Raw genomic sequence first — 21,174 nt, 5'->3', positions numbered from 1 at the left:
TGAGCGCCAATTTTTTTGTTTTGTCAGAAAAGGACGTTAATACACAAGCAAAACCCGTTGTCACGTATGTCCCCATTAGTCGGCAACTCCCTCAAGGAGGAAGGGCGTAGTCTCAGAATAAAGGGTAGCTTTTTAGAAAATTGAGTTTGGTTTTAAGTTTTTTAACGTTCAATAAATTTCCCTTATTTCTCACTTCTTTACTGAGAACCACTAAAATTTTTTATCAAAGACCAGCTTTCAGGAACCACCGGACTATCCAGTTTCTTTTTAGTCACCCAGCCAATTTGGATGCTTTCTCATATTTTATCCTATTTTATTGTTTGTTTTATGAGTAAATATTTTTTCTTCCCTTCAAAATGGCAGTTGTTTTGTCAACAGCATCTGTTGTGACATCCTTTTTTATACCGGGCATGCAGGCGATGCGAGGCCCAGGCGTTCGGAGTTGAATTGTACGTGCTGTTGGAATGGGAGAACACAGGCCTGACCATCAGGCTTCTGACGGCAAAGGAGAAGAAAAAGCCTTAGTGGTGGAAGACGTTGAGCCTGTTTATGATAAGGATTTGGGAAGTCTAAGCATAAGTGAAGTAGAACGTACACTACAAAAGACTTGGAACCAGTGCTAAACTAACTCAGGATCATATCAGTTTAAAAAGCAAATATGTGCGTGTATCTATGTATATATAACTTGGAATTTTTATAATAAAATTCTATTTAATTTGAGCTTGATTCTTTATGACAAACCTGAGATTCTTTTTAGCGATTTTTCCCATCCTTTTCAGGTTCAGGGGGGCGTTTTGAGTTACAGTATTAACGATAATTGTTCCTTCATTCTGTGCCTAGCATATCTGTAATAAAGTATCTGTTCTGGAAACACATAGGGAAGAAAGTCTGTTGACCACTTTAATTTTTGTTAGTTTGAAGGTATGCATAAGAACGAAGCAGTAAGCCAGCAGCTCCATGTTTTGCGAAAAGACGTGAAGCATTTGCAGGCGGAAGCCGCTAAGCCGCCGTCGCTGCGCGTTGTGGAAGCTGCTGTGCATGCAGAAAACTTGATTACGTAAGTTTGAGGGCTTTATACTTTAAACTGCTGTTTCGCTGTTATCGATAGTGATTGTCTACGCTGCTGCATCCCCCAGACCTACCAATTGGTACAGAGATCAAACTGCGACCATTGGGCCAAACCTGGCCTATCACCTATTTCTGTAAGTAAAGTTTTTCTTGGATGACAACAATTTACATGTTGTCTGTGGCTGCTTTTATACTGCAGTAGCGGAGTTTAGTTATGACAGGGACAGTATGGCTTGCAAAGCATAGAGTACTATCTGGCTGTTTATAAGAAACGTTTGCTAACACTTGAATTATGAGATGATATACAGTGCATTGAAATTCAGTCATGGAGAGATTTACTGCTTAAGTTTTATGTCAAAGTTACATTTACCTAGAAGTCATCATTGTTAACTCTTAGGTTATTGAGCAAAGTTTGCAGTAGAATTGCTTGGGGGAGTTAATGTCTCTCAGTTGTAGTTGCTAGCTTGAATTTGTCCACTGTGGGTTTTCTCCTGGAGCACCTGGCTTATTCTCACCATCTCCTTTCTTCCTAAAGCCCCAGGCCATACTCAGGAAAGGGGAGGGGGACTCTCTGACTTTAAGGTGACTCTATATTCCGGTACCAGCAGCTACGTCAGTAGATTGGGATGGTGGGGTGGAAGGGGGCCTTGAGTCCTTTTGTGGGCCTGGGAAGGAGGAGAAGAAGATAAAATAAGAGGTTGATATTTCTTTTGCCACGAAAGGAACTTAAACAAGTGTGAGGATTAAAAAGGATATCTTTTTTCTAGAATCTTATTCTGTACAAAAATCTTTTTCCTCAGCCTCAGTCAGCTTTTTGGATTATTAAGTTTAGAGAAATCAGGGTTCTTGGTTTAAAAATATATATTATGTAAGATATGCGTGAAGTTAAATGACAAACTGTAAATTACATATAACATACGAAAATTTAAAAAGGGTAAGAATGTTAATTAGTCCTTAAACATAGCTGATGTTATTTTTCCTCCTGCAGGAGGGCATGAAATCATTACTATATATTGAAAATAAGTTGAGAGATACACACTTTCCCTGTGAAATATTTCTAAAGTAACATCTGTATAGGATTCTGAGGACTCTTAAGGTTATTGCCTATGTATATTTGTAGGGTACACAAAGAAACACTTGTGAATATGGGTTCTCTCACTGTGGACCAATACTCTTACCTCAATTTTCCCACAGGGCCTTAGTGAATGCGTATAAGTTACAGCCTACACCTGGAGTTCAGAAAGTTGGTATTGATCTTTTCTTTACTGTTGTGGATTATGTCAGCGATGAGACACAGCGTCATCCTCCTACAAGGCAGTTCTTTACGTCATGCATTGAGATCTTGGGTCAGGTAAGGTTATTCTGTGTTTTCTAGCCTCATTGTTATTGTTGTTATTAGTTACCATCAAGTCAGTTCCTACTCACAGCGACCCTATCTACAACAGAACAAGACACCACCCAATCCTATGCCATCCTCACAGTTGAGGATGTTTGAGCCCATTGTTTGGGCCGCTGTGTCAGTCCATCTTGTTGAGGGTCTTCCTCTTTTTCGCCGTCCCTCTACTTTACCAAGCGTGATGTCCTTCTCCAGGGACTGATCCTCCTGATGACATGTTCAAAGTATGTGAGACCAAGTATCACCATCCTTGCTTCCAAGGATGCTACTCTGGCTGTACTTCTTCCAAGACAGATTTGTTCGTTCTGCTGGCAGTTATAGTCAGTATTCTTCATGAACACCATAATTCATAGGCATCAATTCTTCGGTCTTCCTTATTCATTGGCCAGCTTTTGCATGCGTACGAGGTGATGGTGAATACCATGGCTTGGGTCAGGCGCGCCTGAGTCCTCAAAGTGACACTTTTGCTTTTCAACACTTTAAAAAGGTCTTTTGCAGCAGATTTACCCAGTGCAATTCATCATCTGATTTCTTGACTGCTGCTTCCATGGGCGTTGATTGTGGATCCAAGTAAAAAGAAATCCTTTAACACCTTCAGTATCTTCTGTTTATCATGATGTTGCTTTTTGGTCCAGTTGTGAGGGTTTTGGTTTTCTTTATGTTGAGGTGTAATACAAACTGAAGGCTGTAGTCTTTGATCTTTATCAGTAAGTGCTTCAAGTCCTCTTCGCCTTCAGCATGCAAGGTTGTGTCATCTGCATATCACAGGTTGATAATAAGCCTTCCTCCAATCCTGATGTCACGTTCTTCTTCATATAGTCCAGCTTCTCGGATTGTTTGCTCAGCTTACAGATTGAATAAGTATGGTGAAAGCACGTAATGTACCAAACCAAGCATATAGTGTACCCATTGCTGTCGAGTTGATTCCGTCTCATAGCGACCCTATAGGACAGAGTAGACTGCCCCATAGGGTTTCCAAGGAGCGCCTGGTGGATTTGAACTGCTGACCTTTTGGTTAGCAGCCGAACCCTTAACCACCAGGGTTTCTGGATATAGTGTATGCGTGTATAAATGTAAAGATGATGTATCCTTCCTACATATATTTATATATGCAGTAGACATTCAGAAACAGTTACATGCTGTTCTGTAAGCTGCCTTTTTCATTTAAAAATATCTTTTGAACATCATTCTCACAGCAACCATATAAGTCAGAATCGACTTGACGGCAGTGGGTTTTTGGTTTATATAGAAAACACTGGCATAAATGTACTAGAAGGTTTTTCAAAGATTAAAATATTAGGGTAATCTGAATGTAGAAATTTGCAATGAGCCTACCATGATTACTAAATATCAAAGGCGATTCTATATAATGCCAAGAAAACAACACTTCTAGATTATAGATTTTGTGGAGATTTACTTTTAAAACACTAACTTTCATAATTAGTGTATAATCATGATAACTTTGCCTTATTTTAACTCAGTTTTTTTTTATATATGATCGTCCAAATCAGATTGGTAGAGTTTTTAATGTCACCTATGTTGGAAGTGATAGGATTATCTATGTTGATTTAGGTTTTTTTTTTTTGACTGTTGCATATTTTCATTTAGAAAAAGTTCTATTCACTACCCCTTAAAACCTGTTTGCTTAGATAACAGTTGTAGCGGGGAGAATTTGGTGACATTTTCCCTCCTTATTCTTTCAAGGTGTTTATCAGTGGCACTAAATCGGAATGCAAGAAGGTACTTCAGACCATTCTGAAGAATAGAAGGCTCTGCTCTCTTCTGTCTCCTTTCTTCACTCCCAATGCTGCGCCTGCAGAGTTCATAGAGCTGTATGAGAAAGTGGTCAAGTTTCTAAGTGAGGACAATAGTGATATGATTTTCATGCTGCTAACTAAGGTAAGATGTGATTCAGCCCTGATGTTATCACTCAACTGTAGAAATGATTATAGTTTCCCACCCCATAGAAATGAGAGAAGCTCTGGAGGCCTGTTTCCAGGTTGAGCATAGGCTGACAGGCCCTTTTTACATTTTGTATGATCTTTGAACAGCCTGATCCCATAGCTTCCTCTTATGGGGACTTTACTTGTATTTTGTTATACAGTCTTACTTCGTGTAGTATAAAGAGGACCTAGCTCCAAAAAAAAAAAAGAGTAGCTCCCAAGTCCGCTTTAAAAACTTAATACAATTTTGATAATATTAGTAATTTGACATCCCTCTTTTGAATTTATTCTGAACTTATGCCTAACAAGTATTTGATAAAGGAGTTGCAACATATCCAAGTCTCTCATATTTAGGACCAGCTGCTTGTAAGCAAATTGTCTTTGTTTTCATTCTGAGTAGAATATTAACTCTTGTGGTCCAAGGCAGTGAGTTAAGCAGTTGAGAATTACGCAGCCTTAGCCATTTTACCTTCACTTGACACCTATGAATCAATAAATCCTGGGCATTTTTTAGGGCCTGGAGACTGTAATAAGGGACAAGATGTTTTATGGTTTGGGATCCTGGACGGCGCTATCAATACTCTGGATTTTTATTGGCTGAAATAGGTAACTGCAGACTTAGAAACATGGCTGTTAAACTGAGACAGTTCTGTAAAAGTGGCTGCTTGTTGGTGGCACTGTGACCAGTGAAGGAGAACCACAGAGTTCTGATCCATGTCTTGTAGAGAAAATATACGGTGATTAAACTTGTTGCCATCAAGTCTATTCTGACTCATAGCGACCCTGTACTGTGATTAATGATTAGACAGATACAAATGTGTGGACCATTCAGGAACAGAATAGAATTGTAAACCAATAATGAAAGGTCAGTAATATTTTTAAATTTTACAAAAAAGCCTGCAGAACTACAGAAAATTCTTCTTCTGATATCTTGGAGAGTAATATAGAGATAGAGGCATGTCATCAATCAGACTGAACGGCAGCGGGTTTGGTTTTTTTAATATTTCTTTATGTACTTGTAGATACATTTTGTTTTCAGTTTTTAAATGAAGTTTGCACAGACCTCTCTAATTAGTTTTCTAGTAGAAATAAAATTGCCTTTTGTTTCTTTTTCTTTTTAGTTCGATCTTAACCAATGGCTAAACTCCACTAAACCTCCTCTGTCTGATCGTACCAGGCTTCTGGAATCCATTCATTTGGCACTTACTGCCTGGGGCCTTGAACCAGATGAGGATATTTTGATGCCATTTAATCTTTTCTGTAAGCACTGGACTTACCTTCTTCTCTATCAGTTCCCTGACCAGTACAGTGACATTCTCAGGCTGCTGATGCAAAGTAAGTGCCTTCATTTAGTTGCGATTAACTAGATCACTGAATATTTAATATCACGTTTACCGTCCTACAGATGTCGTCCAAAGCTGTTAAAATAATACGAGTACAGGAGTTTAGAATCACTCATCCTCACCTAAAGTGCTCAGTGAACAATAACCAAAAAGTTATGATATCTAAAAATGGTCAGCTATTGACCTCGATGTTAGAATGTGCCCTAGTGGGGCAAGGTAGTGCTTAGTCTTTGGTGTTGGAGTCCACAGTCATTCACTCACCTCTTTACCTTGACTGCAGCTGTTCAGAGCTGGGGTGGGTGGGAGTAGAGGCTGCTTCCTCTGTAGACCACAGATCTGGCAAGGGAAGGAAGTTGCCCCCTCGTAATAAGTTTAATATGCCAGTTGATTTCTCTGTAGTTCCAAATAGCAGATACATTTTTCCCCCTTCCCCTTTTTGCAAATGAATTTTATCTCTGTATGAACATAGACTGTATTTATATTTGCTGAGGAAAAGGGCAACATTAAAATTTCCACATCCCCACCATGTTTGTCTTGTCCATGCTGCAGCTTTCCATAGAAGGATTGGAGGTTAGAGGAGGAATAAAAGGTGTAGGTAGGCTTTTTTTTTAAGAATTTCACTAGGCAGTAATTTTACTGAAACTTGATAAATGAAATAGTGTTTACTTTTTTCATATTTTTATATAGTGGAAAACTAAATTTTGCTTTATGCCATATTGTCGAGTTACTTCATAGAAATTGTTTAATGAATAAGTTAATAATTTCATGGAATGGGCTACCTGCAGGATCCTAAAATGTATGGTCTCTCATTTTCAAAGCACTTCAAACTTGTATCATTTTCTACAGAGGCAAGTTGCAGAGTGAGTGGAGAATGATGGTAGGGAAATGTGTTGATACAAGTTTCTATGAATATGTGCATAGCTCATTTTTGTTCTGAATTTTTAAAGTTTGATCAATTAAGTATTATGGATTATTTTCCTTGAAACCTTTCTAAGAGATTATAACTTGTTTATATAGGTAACCACTGACATGTGTTTAGCAGGAAAAGTAATTCCATAAAAGGCCTAAGAATAACAAGACTACACCTCAGATTTCATGACCTTTAGCTTCCCGGTTTTCCCTTCTATTCTTGGCCACCATATTGGTGTCCCTAGAGTTCCATCCTTTGCCCTTGCACTCTGTTTTTTTTCTCCCCGGATGAGCCCATTTTTTCTCCTAGTTTCACTCCCATCTTCTGGATGTTGACTCCCACATCTATAGCTTGAGTCAAGGCCTCTGTCTAAAGTTCCAGACCACAGTAGCTATTAGACACAGACTCTTCACTGTCGCATAGATACCACACAGGTTCCAGCTCACTCTAAGCAGGGTCACTAGGGACAAGGAAAGTCAAATATCTAGGTTGTCAGTTGTTTAATAGGCCCTCTTTTCTTTGGTCTCTATACCACAGGTATCCTTATGAATTTGTTTTGGGTTTTTATTTAATTTCTACTTCTGTATAAAGTATACATGTTCTTTGATTCAAGCTGAAGAAGTTAAGAAAGATGCTGACTTGTTTTTCTCTGTCTATCCCGTAAGGCTCTGCTGAGCAGCTACTGAGCCCTGAGTGTTGGAAAGCCACTCTGAGAGCCCTGGGCTGCTGCCCCCCTGACTGCCAGCAGGGGGCAGCTTCTGCCGAGAGCACTGCGCTTCAAAGCTCACCAGATGTTCTCTTGTCAGACAAGCAGGTGTGTAGCTTTTGATCTGTGAAGTTTTTGTCTGCATTTCTTTTTCAGTTCCTTTGCTATTTATTTTTTAAATAATTGGAACACATTTAAAATTTATATCTAGAAAGCTTTTTTTTGTGTATTATCTTTAAGATCTCTGTTTCTAGTCAGCCCTTTGCTTTCCCATGCCCCCTTTGCCTGGATTGCCTTTCCGTCACACTGTGAGTCTGGTTCTTACCCATCTGTCCAAGACCAGCCCAGGCCCTCCCCCTGTGTGAGCCACCATTGCCCGTCTGACTCTCAACCCTGAGGCCATTAGCTCCCTTGGTTGGGTTTTCATGCAGTGTCTCACAGAGCTCTTGGTTTTACCAATTTTATCCAATACAGGTCCACATGAGAATTTATTTGAAATAATGTTTCCACTGCTTTAGAAAGGGTTTGAAACCCACTGATTTATTTTTCATATGCTATATAGCTTTGCAGCTCTTTTATAAAATCAAAGGCCTACAGTATCCCCCATCAAAGGCTAGCTTTGCAGCTCTTTTATAAAATCAAAGGCCTACAGTATCCCCCATCAAAGGCTATTGTCATACTCTGCTAAAAGTAGACATTCGGTAAGCGTGTTTTGACTCATCATTCTCTTCCAGGTAATGGAGACTATACAGTGGCTCTCAAACTTTTTTTATAAGCTTCGGTTATCCAAGTTGGACTTTAAGAGCTTTGGCTTATTCTCAAAATGGAGTCCTTACATGGCTGATGTGAAGACACTGTTGGGCTATCTTGTGAAAAGGCTGATTGACTCTGAAATGGCATGCTTGGTCCAAAACCCATCTGCCAGCAGCAAAACAGGTAATATGCTTTTAGTGTAACATGGAGCTAGGTGTTCTGACCTTCCATTAGAAGATATTTGCATAGACACATAGAGATTTAAGTCTGTGTGATCAAACTAGATACCTGAATGTTAAGAGGAAGAAAATTTATAGTACTGGTAAACCAAAAACCAAAAACAAACCCAATGCCTTTGAGTCAGTTCTGACTCAGTGACCCTATAGGGCAGAGTAGAACTGCCCCATAGCGTTTCCAAGGAGTGCCTGGTGGATTCAAATTACTGACCCTTTGGTTAGCAGCTGTAGTTTCTAACCACTACACCACCAGGGTTTCCATAGTACAGGTGTGAACCCATATATGTGTCTTGTCTGTATTCACTTACATGGTGGATGCTTGCAGCAGCTTGTCTCTGCCCCTCCTTTGTAAGATGTGTAGTACAGAGCAGTAGGTTTCAATCTTCAACTCTTTCTTCCTTTTATTTATCTCTCTAAGGAAAGGGTTCTGAATATTTAAGCATTTATCTTGAAAAAAACATAAAATTCTTCATGACATTGTGTTGTGATAAAAATTCTTCATTCAGAGAAATTCCATTGTAGCAAATGAAAACACAGTTTACTAGCATGTCGTTTGTATATCAGCATAGGTTTATGAGCCTACAGATAAAAGGTAGATTTTCTGTATAATGTTATCATTGATGTTGACAAAGGTTGAGCTTGTTTCTTGCCTCTAAAAATTTTGTGGTGTTTCAGTTCTGAAATCCCTACATTCAGTGATCATCCAGCTCTTTAAGCCGTGGATCCTGGTCTTAGAGGACAATGAGAGGTAAATAGTTTTTTAGCTATTCAAATGCCTTCGAAATTTACAGACTGAAAGTTCTAAAGGTGTTTTGGTAGAGGCGATGAGCTCGCAGATTTACTTTTCAGTGTGGAAGCATTAGTGTAGTATGATCAGAACTCTTGTCTGGTTATTAATTTTGAAATAAAACTGGACACTATTTCCAGTTTTTTACAGTAAAGTAACTGAATGAGTTTTGGTGCCTAATTTCAAAAAGCACAAACAAAAAAACAACGGATGCTACTCTCCTAAGGTCTGAGTTTTGATACCATATGACACTGTGAAATGTGAAACTAAATTTTCTCCACCGCCTCGGTTAGTTTTTGCAACAAATTGGCTATAAATTTATTGGGTGGGAATTACCCCGTTAACTTGGAATTCTAAAATCGAAAGCATTATTTCATGAACTTTTAAATATTTAGAGGTGTAGAACTGTTGTGTTTACTAAACACTGTTGTAATTTTTATAAAACCCTCGGCAAGTTCACCTAGCTTCTGACTGCATACTTTTAGGGAAAAAGAGATACACAATACAACTCACTGCCTATGGATACCTCTAAAAAACTCTAAAAAAAAAAAAAAGTTTTTTTTTTTTTTAGAGGTATCCATAGGCAGTGTGTTGTATTGTGTATCTCTTTTTCCCTAAAAGTATGCAATCAGAAGCTAGGTGAACTTGCCGAGGGTTTTATAAAAATTACAACAGTGTTAGTTTTTAAGGTGTTTTCACAACCATTAATTTGATCCCGAGACTCAGAGGCCCGCAGTTGGTTAGTGCCAGAACTGGGACTAGGGCTCAGGTGTTTTGACTTGTGTCAGGACTCTTTGCATTAACTCCTGCTGCTTCAAGAGCTCCTTGAAGAATATATAAAAGGTCCTGGATCTTTGCTTTTGCTAGATGGCTATCCTTAAACAATCTTCAATCTTTGAGATATTATGGTGACTATATATAGAGTGCTGACCACAGTGAAGGCTGTCCATTTATTTGAAGGAAGAATCAATGGAATTTATTTTGATTCAGTTTTCAGGACTAGATTTCAGAAATTAAAATTTTCATATAAGGAATTTTTTTCTTTGGCTAGTTTCTTTCTGTTAATTTTTGGCTATCTTGTTGTTAACATGAATTTGGTTTTCCCACCATGCCTTGGGTAGGGAAGACTGTTGAAGCCACCTTACAGTGTTTTTATAGGGCATTTCCATTTAACTAAGTTACACAAGAGATGAGCTCAAGGGTGTAAATTAGATGTAAAAAGATGTTAATTTGATAGTGTTTTTAGATAGCACACTCCTGAAACTTAATTGCATTGGGGAAAAAAGTAGGAGGGAGAGTAAATAAAATTACATGGTTGATGTTATAAGCCGCAGTTCACCTCCAGGAATTTATAGCCTTTGAGGTGGTGGTCTCAATGTATGTTAGAGGTACAGAATTCAGGGTGTTCTAGGACTAAGGCAGGCTCTAGACTCTGGGACCTAGAGTAATTTAAAGATGGTGCTTTCATCTCTGTGTTTTGTTTCATCTGTATGTTTTGTTTCTTTATAGCAACCAACGACATTACCCCTGGTTAGAGAGTGATGCTGTGGTGGCCTCAAGTATAGTGCAATTATTCGCTGACTCTATTGACTCATTACATGAGAGTTTTAAAGGTAAGAAAATGTTACATTATATTTGTTTATTTTTCACTTTCCCCCTAAGTCATTCAGCTAATCTTTTGCTTCTGCTTTCCTACTTTGTGTAATATTATTTTAGCTGGTATCCAATCATTCGTGACAGGAGAAAGGTCAGTAATACATTTTAAGGGTTATAAACTCTTAGGTTTTTTTGTGAGGTAGCTCTGAGTTCCATCAGTTATGAAAAATTTACAGCCATTCTCTTGTCTATATTGCCTGTCCGCCATGTTGAATCTCATTCTGTCCTCTATGACTCTTAATCTCTTTTTCATATTTTCTGTCTTTTGTGCCTCATTCTGGATAATTTCTTTAGATTTTACTTTCAGGCTACTCAGTTTCTCTTCAGCTATGTCTAATCTGCTTAAAAATTATATCCATTGAATTTTTCATTTCAGTGATTATATTTCCATTTCTAAAAGTTGTATTTGTTTTTCAAATCTACTCTGATCTTTTTTGATAGCATCTTATTTGTTTTGTTTAGAATTCTGGTTTTTATTTCTTTACATTATTTAAACATGCTTGGTGGGTTTACTTTACTTTATGATCTATATCCAATAATTCCATTATACGAAGTTCTTATTAGGGAGTGGCTTGTGTTGTTCGTTATTTTTTCAGACTCTTGTTTTTAGAGGCTCCTTTCCTTGTGTGTTTTGTAATTTTGTAATGTAAGTCCATATTTAGACTTTATCTATGAAAATTCTGTAAGGCCTATGATGAGGATGTGTACCTCCAGAGAAGATTTGCATTTGTTGCCAAGTGGAATTATTTAATTTCTTGCCTTGGGGTTTCCCACACCACATAGTTCTATGAAATCAAAACCCAAACTCACTTGCAGGCAGGCCTCAATTCTCACAGTAAGCTTTTTTTCCTTCTCTGACTCAAAGTCCAGGCTAAGACAGAGAAGTTCCCGTTTTTCCCTAGTGTGTCTTTTCAGTGAGGGCGTATTCCTTAGACGATCTTATTTGTCCACCTGTGTTGTTAAAACCTGACATAAGCAAATACTCCAGGGCAACTGTGGCTTCAGCAACAGTTTAACACTCTGGTTTCCTAGTGCCTCTTTGCTTCTGGCCTCTGGTGTTTTCTCCTACTTAGCGTACTAGCTATGCATTTTCAGAGATGTCCTATTTTACCTAGTGTATAAGGCTTTATGTTGGGAGGTTTTTAAGAATATTAAACTCACCTACCCAAATTCTTTGGTAGTCTTCTAACTATTTTTCCAATCTCTAGTTTCTATTCCTTCCAAATCATTCTACTTGCTTACTAGATTGTTGTTGTTGTTAGGTGCCATAGAGTCAGATCCAATTCATAGTGACTCTGTGTACAACAGAACGAAACCCTGCCTAGTCCTGTGCCATTCTCACAAATGTTGTTTCGCTTGAGCCTGTTGTTGCAGCCACTGTGTCAATCCATCTTGTTGAGGGTCTTCCTCTTTTGGGCTGGCCCTCTACTTTACCAAGCATGATGTCCTTCTCCAGGGACTGATCCCTCCTGATAACATGTCCGAAGTATGTGAGACATAGTCTCACCATCCTTGCTTCTAAGGAGCATTCTGGTTGTACTTCTTCCAAGAAAGATTTATTTGTTCTTTTGGGAATCCATGACCCAAGCCATGGTGTTTTCAGTCACCTCATAATGCAAGCGAAAGTTGGATGATGAATAAGGAAAACCGAAGAAGAATTGATGCCTTTGAATTGTGGTGTTGGCAAAGAATATTGAATATACTTACTAGACTAATTTTCCTGAATACTATTTATGCCATATTCCTTTTCATGTATTTTAATTCAGTATTCAAAGATGTCTGGCCCTGGTACACGTCAGAAACATTGTGGTGATGATTTTCTTGATGATTTCTATGCCAGCCTTGTTACCCTACTTACTATCCTCCAAAAATCCTTGGATATTCCCTCTACTGCTTACTTGCTCATGTAGATTCCACTACCTGGATGAATCCTCAGACACTATATTCTCCTGCATATCTGTTTTTGCTCAGACATTCCTCTACTGCCTTTGAATCTTTGAATCTTCATAGTACATTGTTACAGTTTGGGTCCCTGGGAAGCAGACATCAAGATGGAGTTAGAATGCCAGAGGTTTATCTGGAGTAAACCTATAAAGATGAGGGATAGGGGAGGTAGGCAAAGAAACCTTCAGACTTCAATGCAGGTCTGACAGCCTGTGAAAGTAGAGACGGGAGGAAGAGATTCAGACTACTGTGCAGCTTTGAGAAAGTACCAGCCAGCCCAACGGGGAGTTCCAGTGCCAAGATTCCTACTGAGAAGTGCCTGTGTTGGGCAGGAATGGCCGGGCCTGTGCCCAGTAGTTTGCTGAGGGCTTCCTGAGAAGAATGTAGCCTCAACTCAGATGCTGCAGGGGGATCAGGAAGTTGTGTTTGAAGGGAGAGAGATTCACATGGTGCACCTCCATGGCTGACAACAGGTGTATGTGGCATTTAGCCATAGAGCTAACAGTTTATCATCCAGCATTCTTGGATGACCTTTTTCATGCCTGATCTTACTTATTTTGCCCAACAATAAGTTGTAAATTCTTCAGAGAAAAAATATTATCTTTCACCTCTTTTTATCCTCCACAAGACATAGGATAGTGCTGTATTCTCAGTGTTTGATAAATGTTGGTCCAATGAGTAACACCTGAAATCTTAAGAGTACCCACTTTTTTGAAAGGTAGTATTTTAGCTGTTCTTTCCATCCAGAATATATTGATTAGTGAGAAAAATATTTGAGCATCAAATTATAGTCACAAAGGCTGTATGTATTTAATGTCTTGATATTAGGGTAAGCACCCTCAGGCTCTTGCCTGTGTGTATGATATAAAACAGTGGCTTAGGAACAGTATGGTACACTGAAAACATCAGAAGTTGGTAGCTAAGTTCAGATACAGGAAACAGAAGGACAGTGTAAAGCAGAATGAAGAATTATTAAATTGTACTCTTTAGAGAGATCATTTGATCCAGCTCTGTCTCTTTCTTGATGAGAAAAATGAAGACCTGAAAAGCATCTGAGGTCATAGAGCTTATTTGTTTTTGAACTGGGACTAGAAGCTCAATTTTATCGTAAGAGATTACCTCCTAGATGTCTTGTACCTACTTATCTAAAGAAAACTCTCTTTTGTGTGTAGATCAACAAATGCTACCCTTGACCCCTGTCTTAAAAGGTTGGTAAAAATATACGTTAATATTTCATGCCATAGAATAAAGTAAGAGTCTGGGAATTGAGGGCACAGGAATGTTAGAAATGATAAACTGGCTGCTACCACGTGTTGGTGTTCATTGGCCATCTTTCAAAGGATCGGTGTTTGGAAATGCATCAGGCTTCCGTTCTCTTTGCGTGCAGCTCTCTCTTCTTGACCATGTTCCATTCCTTCCCATAGATGCAGAAAGTCTGAAACCGTGTGTTTTAGACTAAATACCCATTATATAGCCACTAGCCCATGAGGACATTAAAGTAATTGATACTGTTTGAGGATGGTACTGCGTGATCAAGGTTGCAAAAGAATGTGAGATTCATTTCAGAATGATTTACATGAATGACAGTCAATAGTCTTTAATTGCACAAAGGGTTCAATTTTAGTCATTTGGAACATTTCCATTTGAGAAACATTGGATCGTCCATGGTGCCAAATGAGGCCAACAGACTAAAGAGATGCCTAGAGTTGGTTGGTGCTGTAGGCTGTATTTGAGTTAAAAAGCCATACATTTAGACGTTTTGAAGAAAAGCAGATCATTGCCACCATCTCCCACACACCAAATGCTCATTCCAGTGGCCCCTATAAGTACCGTGTTTTCTTACAATCTTTCTTATCAATCTGAAAAGCTTTGAAATTGGGTAAACATTAAAAACCTTAGGTTGTAGACATTTAGTTCAAATTTGCATTTTGTATTAGTTTTTGTGTTGTGTGTGTTGTTAAAGATAACCCAAAAGGTCTTCAGCTGTATTTTCTTTGAATTTTAGATAAGCTGCTGCCAGGTGACGAAGGAGCCCTTCGATTACACCTGATGCATTATTGCGAAGCCTGTACAGCACCCAAAATGCCAGAGTTCATTCTGTACACATTCCATAGTGCGTACCAGAAACTCAAGTGGAGGGACCTGCACCCCGATCAGATGCTTATGGAGGCCTTCTTCAAAGTAAGCCCCTCACTCTCCAGGTCGCAGCCCAGAGGCTTCTGGCCTGTGGGGAGCAGCCCGGTCACTGTGGTCGTTCTGCACAGTTGCAGTGCACGTGGCGCCTGTGCTGTGTTGTCCGAATGGTGTTGTGTAAAGCAGCAGCCCGTGCAAACCTTGTCGTTCTGTCGATAACTGGAAGACACCTACGGGAGCATTGTAAACCTCAGGGAAAGACTGTCTATAACATGTCAGTCTTCCCCTAGGTGTTAGTAATATTGTGTGAGAACAGAGTTTAATGACTTTGTCTTGCGCAGTCTTGGTTGGAGTTCATGTGTATGCATGAGCTAGGATAGTATCTTTACAACTTTTTACTGTTAAAAGTTCTATTAAAGCAACATGTAAATAGGTACACAGGCCATTAGTTTCTTTTAGCAGTGAATAATGAAGCTGGAGGAGATAAAGTGCAGTGTAGCAACCAGTGTTGCATCTTGATCATATAAAGCCCCGAAATGACCTGGGAAGAGCAGCAATCAGTGTAAGTCTTTGCAGTAGGAACAGTAGTTAAAGCGTAGGCACTGTGGTCTGACTTAGACATCAGTCAGGCATTTGGAGATTTGTTTGTTCTTAAGTTTCTCTTTAAAAAAAAAACAAACAAAAAACCTGTCTTAGCTTTTTGACATTGTTTCATTTGTTCTTGGTCACCAGTTCATTTGTGTTTACTCTTAATGTCACATTTATTACTGAGACACCATAAGTGCTTTAATTGATACAGATATACAGTTATTTATGACAATGAGAAAAAGGTACTTCAGTCTTTCAGTGCTGTCATTGTAGTCGTCCTGTAAGTGGATCCCAACCGGGTGTTGCTTGTCAGCCACTCCTCATTACCTGAGCTCTAAGGAAAGCCAAGGGCAGATGTTTTTAGAGAAGATGTTTAAGAGTGATTTTATAGCTGGATTTAATACATGAGGCAAGCACTGTATCTCAGGGGGGTTTATTTTAATGATAGACAGCCCTGATGGCCCTGACCTGCCCAGAAGCTGGGAACCTTTTAATTCTTTGTATCTTGTTGGCATAATAAAGGATGTTTTTTTGGAGGGGGGAGTGGGTGGGATGGGGTTAGGAATAGAGAATATAATAAAGAAGGATGAAGAATAAGTTTCCAAAAGGGAGAAAGAAGTAGTTAGCTTAGTATAATGATGGTCATATGAAGACATGAGTCGTCATCAAATTCCATTGACTGCTATTTTATTAATGGAGTAGAGCTTTTAATCTTCATTTTGAAAGGATAAAATTGTGGCTAGCCATGCTTCATTTTAAATGATCTAGAAATATTGAAATAGGTTTATAAAAGATAACTTTGAGGGTGATTATGTGCCAGAATTCCCTAATGCATTTTAAATAAGATTTAATTAAATATTATGCATTCATCAAACATTGTAAAGACTAATGTATGGATACATTTTTATAATACAACACTGCACTAAAAAAGCAGTATAAAATTATATATCTTAGTGTAGTGGGTCTAAAAGTGTTTTTTCCTGGACCAGCAGCATCAGCAGCATCAGCATCACTTGGGAACTCATTAGAAATGTAAATTCTTGTTCCCACCCCAGATCCAGGAAATAAAAAACTCTAGGGGTGGTGCCCAGCAATCTGCGTCTTAAAAAGTTCTCACTCAAATTTGGGAACCACTGACTAGTAGATCTCGACTTTTGTCCTATCCCATCTGGAAAAATAGGTGTTATTTTTAAAAATACAATTCATTTATGAAACATTGATTTATACACATTTTCAAGATACGTGGGCAGCTTAAAGCAAAGCATTGATTTTTGTTTGTTTCCTTTTAGGTGGAACGAGGAAGCCCCAAGAGCTGTTTCTTGTTTTTGGGGTCTATACTCTGTGAAGTCAATTGGGTTAGTGTGCTCTCTGATGCCTGGAATCCCAATCCCCGCCCTGAAACCAGAAGCATGATTGTCTGCCTCCTTTTCATGATGATTTTATTGGCAAAGGAAGATCAACTAGTAGACCAAACAGTAAGTCTGAAGAGCTCGTAATAAAGACTTGGCAAGACTCCTTAGATCCCCACCTTCTAGCATGTTCCGCTAACGCCTGTCAGTGTGAATGTATGCTTAGCGTATGAGATGTGCTTTCATCTAGATGCCTGATTTTCTTGGATAGCTCATAATTTAATTGTAGGTTATGAAGGGAGCCACACTGAGTTAGAATATATAAGTCAATTTTATTTTATATTTCATTAATTCCTAGTTTTATCTCACATATACTTTTCAAGTCAGTTTTGGCCTATACCACTTTCAGTTTTTTTCTTGAGTGTATGAGTTTTACTTCTTTCTTAGGCAATTGCTTCCATTTGTCTGTTTTGCCATAGAGTAAATAACTGCTTTCTTAATTCTTCAAATTATAAATTGAGATAGGATTTGAGTTAATTTCTAAAATATGTTAATTTGATACCCATTCCTGATAAAAACTCTCAATAAAACAACAATGGAAGGGAAATTCTTCAACATAATAAAGGGCATCTATACAAAACCAACAGCCAACATCATTCTCAATGGAGAGAGGCTGAAAACATTCCCCCTGAGAATGGGAATAAGACAAGGATGCACTTTATCACCACTCGTATTTAACATAGTGATGGAAACCCTAGCTAGAGCAGTAAGGCAAGAAGAAGAAATAAAGTGCATCCAAATTGGTAAAGGAGAAGTAAAACTATCCCTGTTCATGGATGATATGATACTGTACATAAAAAAAAAAACCAAAAAACCCATTGCTGTTGAGTTGATTCCGACTCACAGCGACCCTATAGGACATAGTAGAACTGCCCCATAGAGTTTCTAAGGAGTGCCTGGTGGATTCAAACTGCCGACATTTTGGTTAGCAGCCATAGCTCTTAACTGCTACACCATCAGAGTTTCCAGTACTATCATAGAGAACTCTAAAGACTCCACAAGAAAACTATTGGAACTAATAGAAAGATTCAGTAGAGTAGTAGGATAAACAAGAAAAATCAGTTGGATTCCGATACACCAATAAAGAGAAGTATGGAAAGGAAATCCAGAAAGTGATAGCATTTATGATAGCCTCCCCCCCCCAAAAAATACTTAGGAATAAAGCTAACCAGGGACATAAAAGACCTGTACAAAGAAAACTACAAAACACTGCTGCAAGAAACCAAATGAGAACTCCATAAATGGAAAAACATGGATAGGTGGACTCAACGTTGTGAAAATGTCGATTCTACCCAAAGCAATCTACAAATACAATGCAATCCCAATCCAAATACCAACAGCATTCCTTAACGAGATGGAAAAACTAATCATTAACTTTATATGGAACAGGAAGAGGCCCAGATGAAAAAATCAATATTGAAGAAGAAGAACAAAAATAGGAGGCCTCTCACTACCTGACCTCAGAACCTACTATACAGCTACTGAAGTCAAAACAGCCTAGCACTGGTATAACAACACATACGTTGACCAGTTGAACAGACTCGCGAACCCCAATGTAAATCCAGCCACCTACAGGGTCACCTGATCTTTGACAAAGGCCCAAAGTCCATTAAATGGGGGAAAAGAGTCTTTTTAACAAATGGTGGTAAATTGGATATCCATCTATAAAAAAATGAAACAGGACCCAGACCTCATACCATACACAAAACTAATTCAAAATGGATCAAAGACCTAAACATAAAACCAAAAACCAAAAACTATAAAGATCACAGAAGAAAAAATATGGTCAATGCTAGGGGCCCTAATATACAGGATAAACAGGGTGCAAGCCATAACTAACAGTACATAAGCCCCAGAAGAAAAGTTAAATAACTGAAATCTTCTAAAAATTAAATACTTATGCTCATCCAAAGACTTTACCAAAAGAGTAAAAAGAGAACCTTAGACTGGGAAGAAAAATTTTGGCTATGACATACCCGACAAAGGTCTTATCTCCAAAATCCTTGGGAAAATCCAACACCTCTACAACAAAAAGACAAATAATCCAGTTAAACAATGGGCAAAGGATATGAACAGACACTTCACCAAAGAAGACATTCAGGTGGCTAACAGACACATGAGGAAATGCTCAAGATCACTAGCCATTAGAGAAGTGCAAATCAAAAGTGTAATGAGATATCATTTCACCTTGGCATTACTGCCACTAATTAAAAAAAAAAAGAAGATAACACATGTTGGAGACTGTGAGGAGACTGGAACTCTTATACACTGCTTGTGGGAATGCAAAATGGGACCACCACTTTGGAAAATGATATGGTGCTTCCTTAAAAAGCTAGAAATAGAAATATCATACGAGCCAGCATTCCCACTCCTAGGAATATATGCTAGGGAAATAAGAGCCGTCACACAAGCAGGCATATGCACACCCATGTTCATTGCAGCATGGGTGCTGCAACAATAGCAAAAAGATGGAAACAACCTAAGTGCCTATCAACAGATGAATGGATAAACAAACTATGGTACTTACACACAATGGAATACTACGCAGTGATGAAGAACAACGATGAATCTGCAAAACATCTCACAACATGGATGAATCTAGAGGACATTATGTTGAGTAAAATAGGTCAATCACAAAAGGACAAATACTGTATGAGACCATATTATAAAAACTCATGAAAAGGTTTACTCACAGAAAAAAATAATCTTTGATGGTTACGAGGGAGGGGAGGAGTAGGGATGGAAAAACACTAACTAGACAATAGGTGATAACTTTGGTGAAGGGTGAGACAGCATACTGGGAAAGTCAGTACAGATTGACTGAGGCAAAGTCACAGAAGCTTCATGGACACATCCATACTCCCTGAGGGACTGAGTTACTAGGCTGAGGGCTGGGCACCATGGTCTCAGGGGACATCTAGCTCTATTGGCATTGCATGGCCTATAAAGAAAATGTTCTATATTCTACTTTGGTGAGTAACATCTGGGGTCTTAAAAGCTTGTGAGCAGCCAGCTAAGATATATCTACTGGTCCCATCCCACTTGGAGCAAAGGAGAATGAAGAAAACCAAAGATGCAAGGGAAGGATTAGTTCAAAGGACTAACGGACCATAACTACCAGTCTCCAGGAGATTGGGTCCAGAACAACCAGATGGTGCCTGGCTACTAGCACTCACTGCTCTGAAAGGGATCACAATAGAGGGTCCAGGACAGAGCAAGAGAAAAATGTAGAACAAAATTCAGACTTACAAAAAAAGACCAGACTTACTGGTCTGACAGAGACTGGAGAAACCCTGAGAGTATGGCCCCAGACAACCCAGTACTGAAGTCACTCCTGAAGCTCACCTTTCAGCCTAAGTTTAGACTGGCCTATAAGACAAATAATAACACACGCAGTTCAACCATATATATGAGACTAAATGGGCACACCAGCCCAAAAGCAAAGACAAGAAGACAGGAAGGAACAGGAAAACTGGCTGAATGGAAATGGGGAACCTGAGGCTGAGAGAGTGTTGACACATCATGGGGTTGGCAACCAATGTCACAAAGCAATTTGTGTATTAATTGTTTAATGAGAAACTAATTTGCTCTGTAAACTTTCACCGAAAGCACCAAAAAAAAAAAAGAAAAAAAAAGGAAGATAGGTGTTAGCAATATGGAGAAAATGGAGCATTGCTGATAGGAATGTAAAATGGTGCAACCGCGGTCGGTGGTTCCTCAGTACATTAAACGTACGATTTCTTTATCATTCAGAAATCCACTCCTGTAACCCCAAAACAATTGAAAACAGGTGCTCAAACAAAGCTTATTAACAAATGTTTATAGCAGCACTATTTACAATAGCCAAAAGGTGGAAACTACCCAAATGACCATCAACAGATAAGTGGATAAACAAATTGTGGTGTATGGAATATACAATGAAATATTATTCAGCCATAAAAAGGCACGAAGTGCTGATGTATACCATAAGATGGATAAATCTTGAAAACATGATGCTGAGTGAAAGAAGCCAGACAAAAGGTCATATATTGTGTAATTCCATTCATATGAAATATCCAGACGAGGCAAATCTATAAACAGAAAGCAGATTAGTGGTTGCCAGGGGCTGGGAGGCTTGGGGAACAACGGGGAGTGACTGCTTAGTGGATATGGGATTCCCCTTTTGGGTTGATAAAAATGTTCTAGAACTAGATAATGGTGATAGTTGCATAGCATTATGGATGTACTAAATGCCACTGAATTGTATGTTTTAGAGTGGTTAAAACGGTAAATTTCATGTTGTTTGCATTTTACCACAATAAA

General features: G+C 38.7%; 1 protein-coding gene across 3 annotated transcripts in view; it reads left to right on the top strand.

Moving 5' to 3' along the window:
• EPG5 (ectopic P-granules 5 autophagy tethering factor) overlaps window positions 1-21,174 on the top strand; it is a 112,574-nt gene that overhangs the window by 75,645 nt on the left and 15,755 nt on the right. For all 3 annotated transcript variants that reach the window (XM_049900030.1, XM_049900029.1, XM_049900031.1), the window contains 10 exons: window positions 915-1,057; window positions 2,263-2,419; window positions 4,169-4,363; window positions 5,529-5,742; window positions 7,326-7,474; window positions 8,101-8,302; window positions 9,031-9,103; window positions 10,652-10,755; window positions 14,748-14,923; window positions 16,753-16,938. In XM_049900030.1, coding sequence (XP_049755987.1) covers window positions 915-1,057; window positions 2,263-2,419; window positions 4,169-4,363; window positions 5,529-5,742; window positions 7,326-7,474; window positions 8,101-8,302; window positions 9,031-9,103; window positions 10,652-10,755; window positions 14,748-14,923; window positions 16,753-16,938 — 1,599 coding nt within the window. The remainder of the gene's footprint in view (window positions 1-914; window positions 1,058-2,262; window positions 2,420-4,168; window positions 4,364-5,528; window positions 5,743-7,325; window positions 7,475-8,100; window positions 8,303-9,030; window positions 9,104-10,651; window positions 10,756-14,747; window positions 14,924-16,752; window positions 16,939-21,174) is intronic.

This window comes from Elephas maximus, chromosome 11 (genome assembly GCF_024166365.1).
Source record: "Elephas maximus indicus isolate mEleMax1 chromosome 11, mEleMax1 primary haplotype, whole genome shotgun sequence".
In the NCBI taxonomy this organism is placed as follows: domain Eukaryota; kingdom Metazoa; phylum Chordata; class Mammalia; order Proboscidea; family Elephantidae; genus Elephas; species Elephas maximus.
Note: the sequence above shows the minus strand (reverse complement) of the source record. Positions and strands in the feature narration are given on the sequence as shown.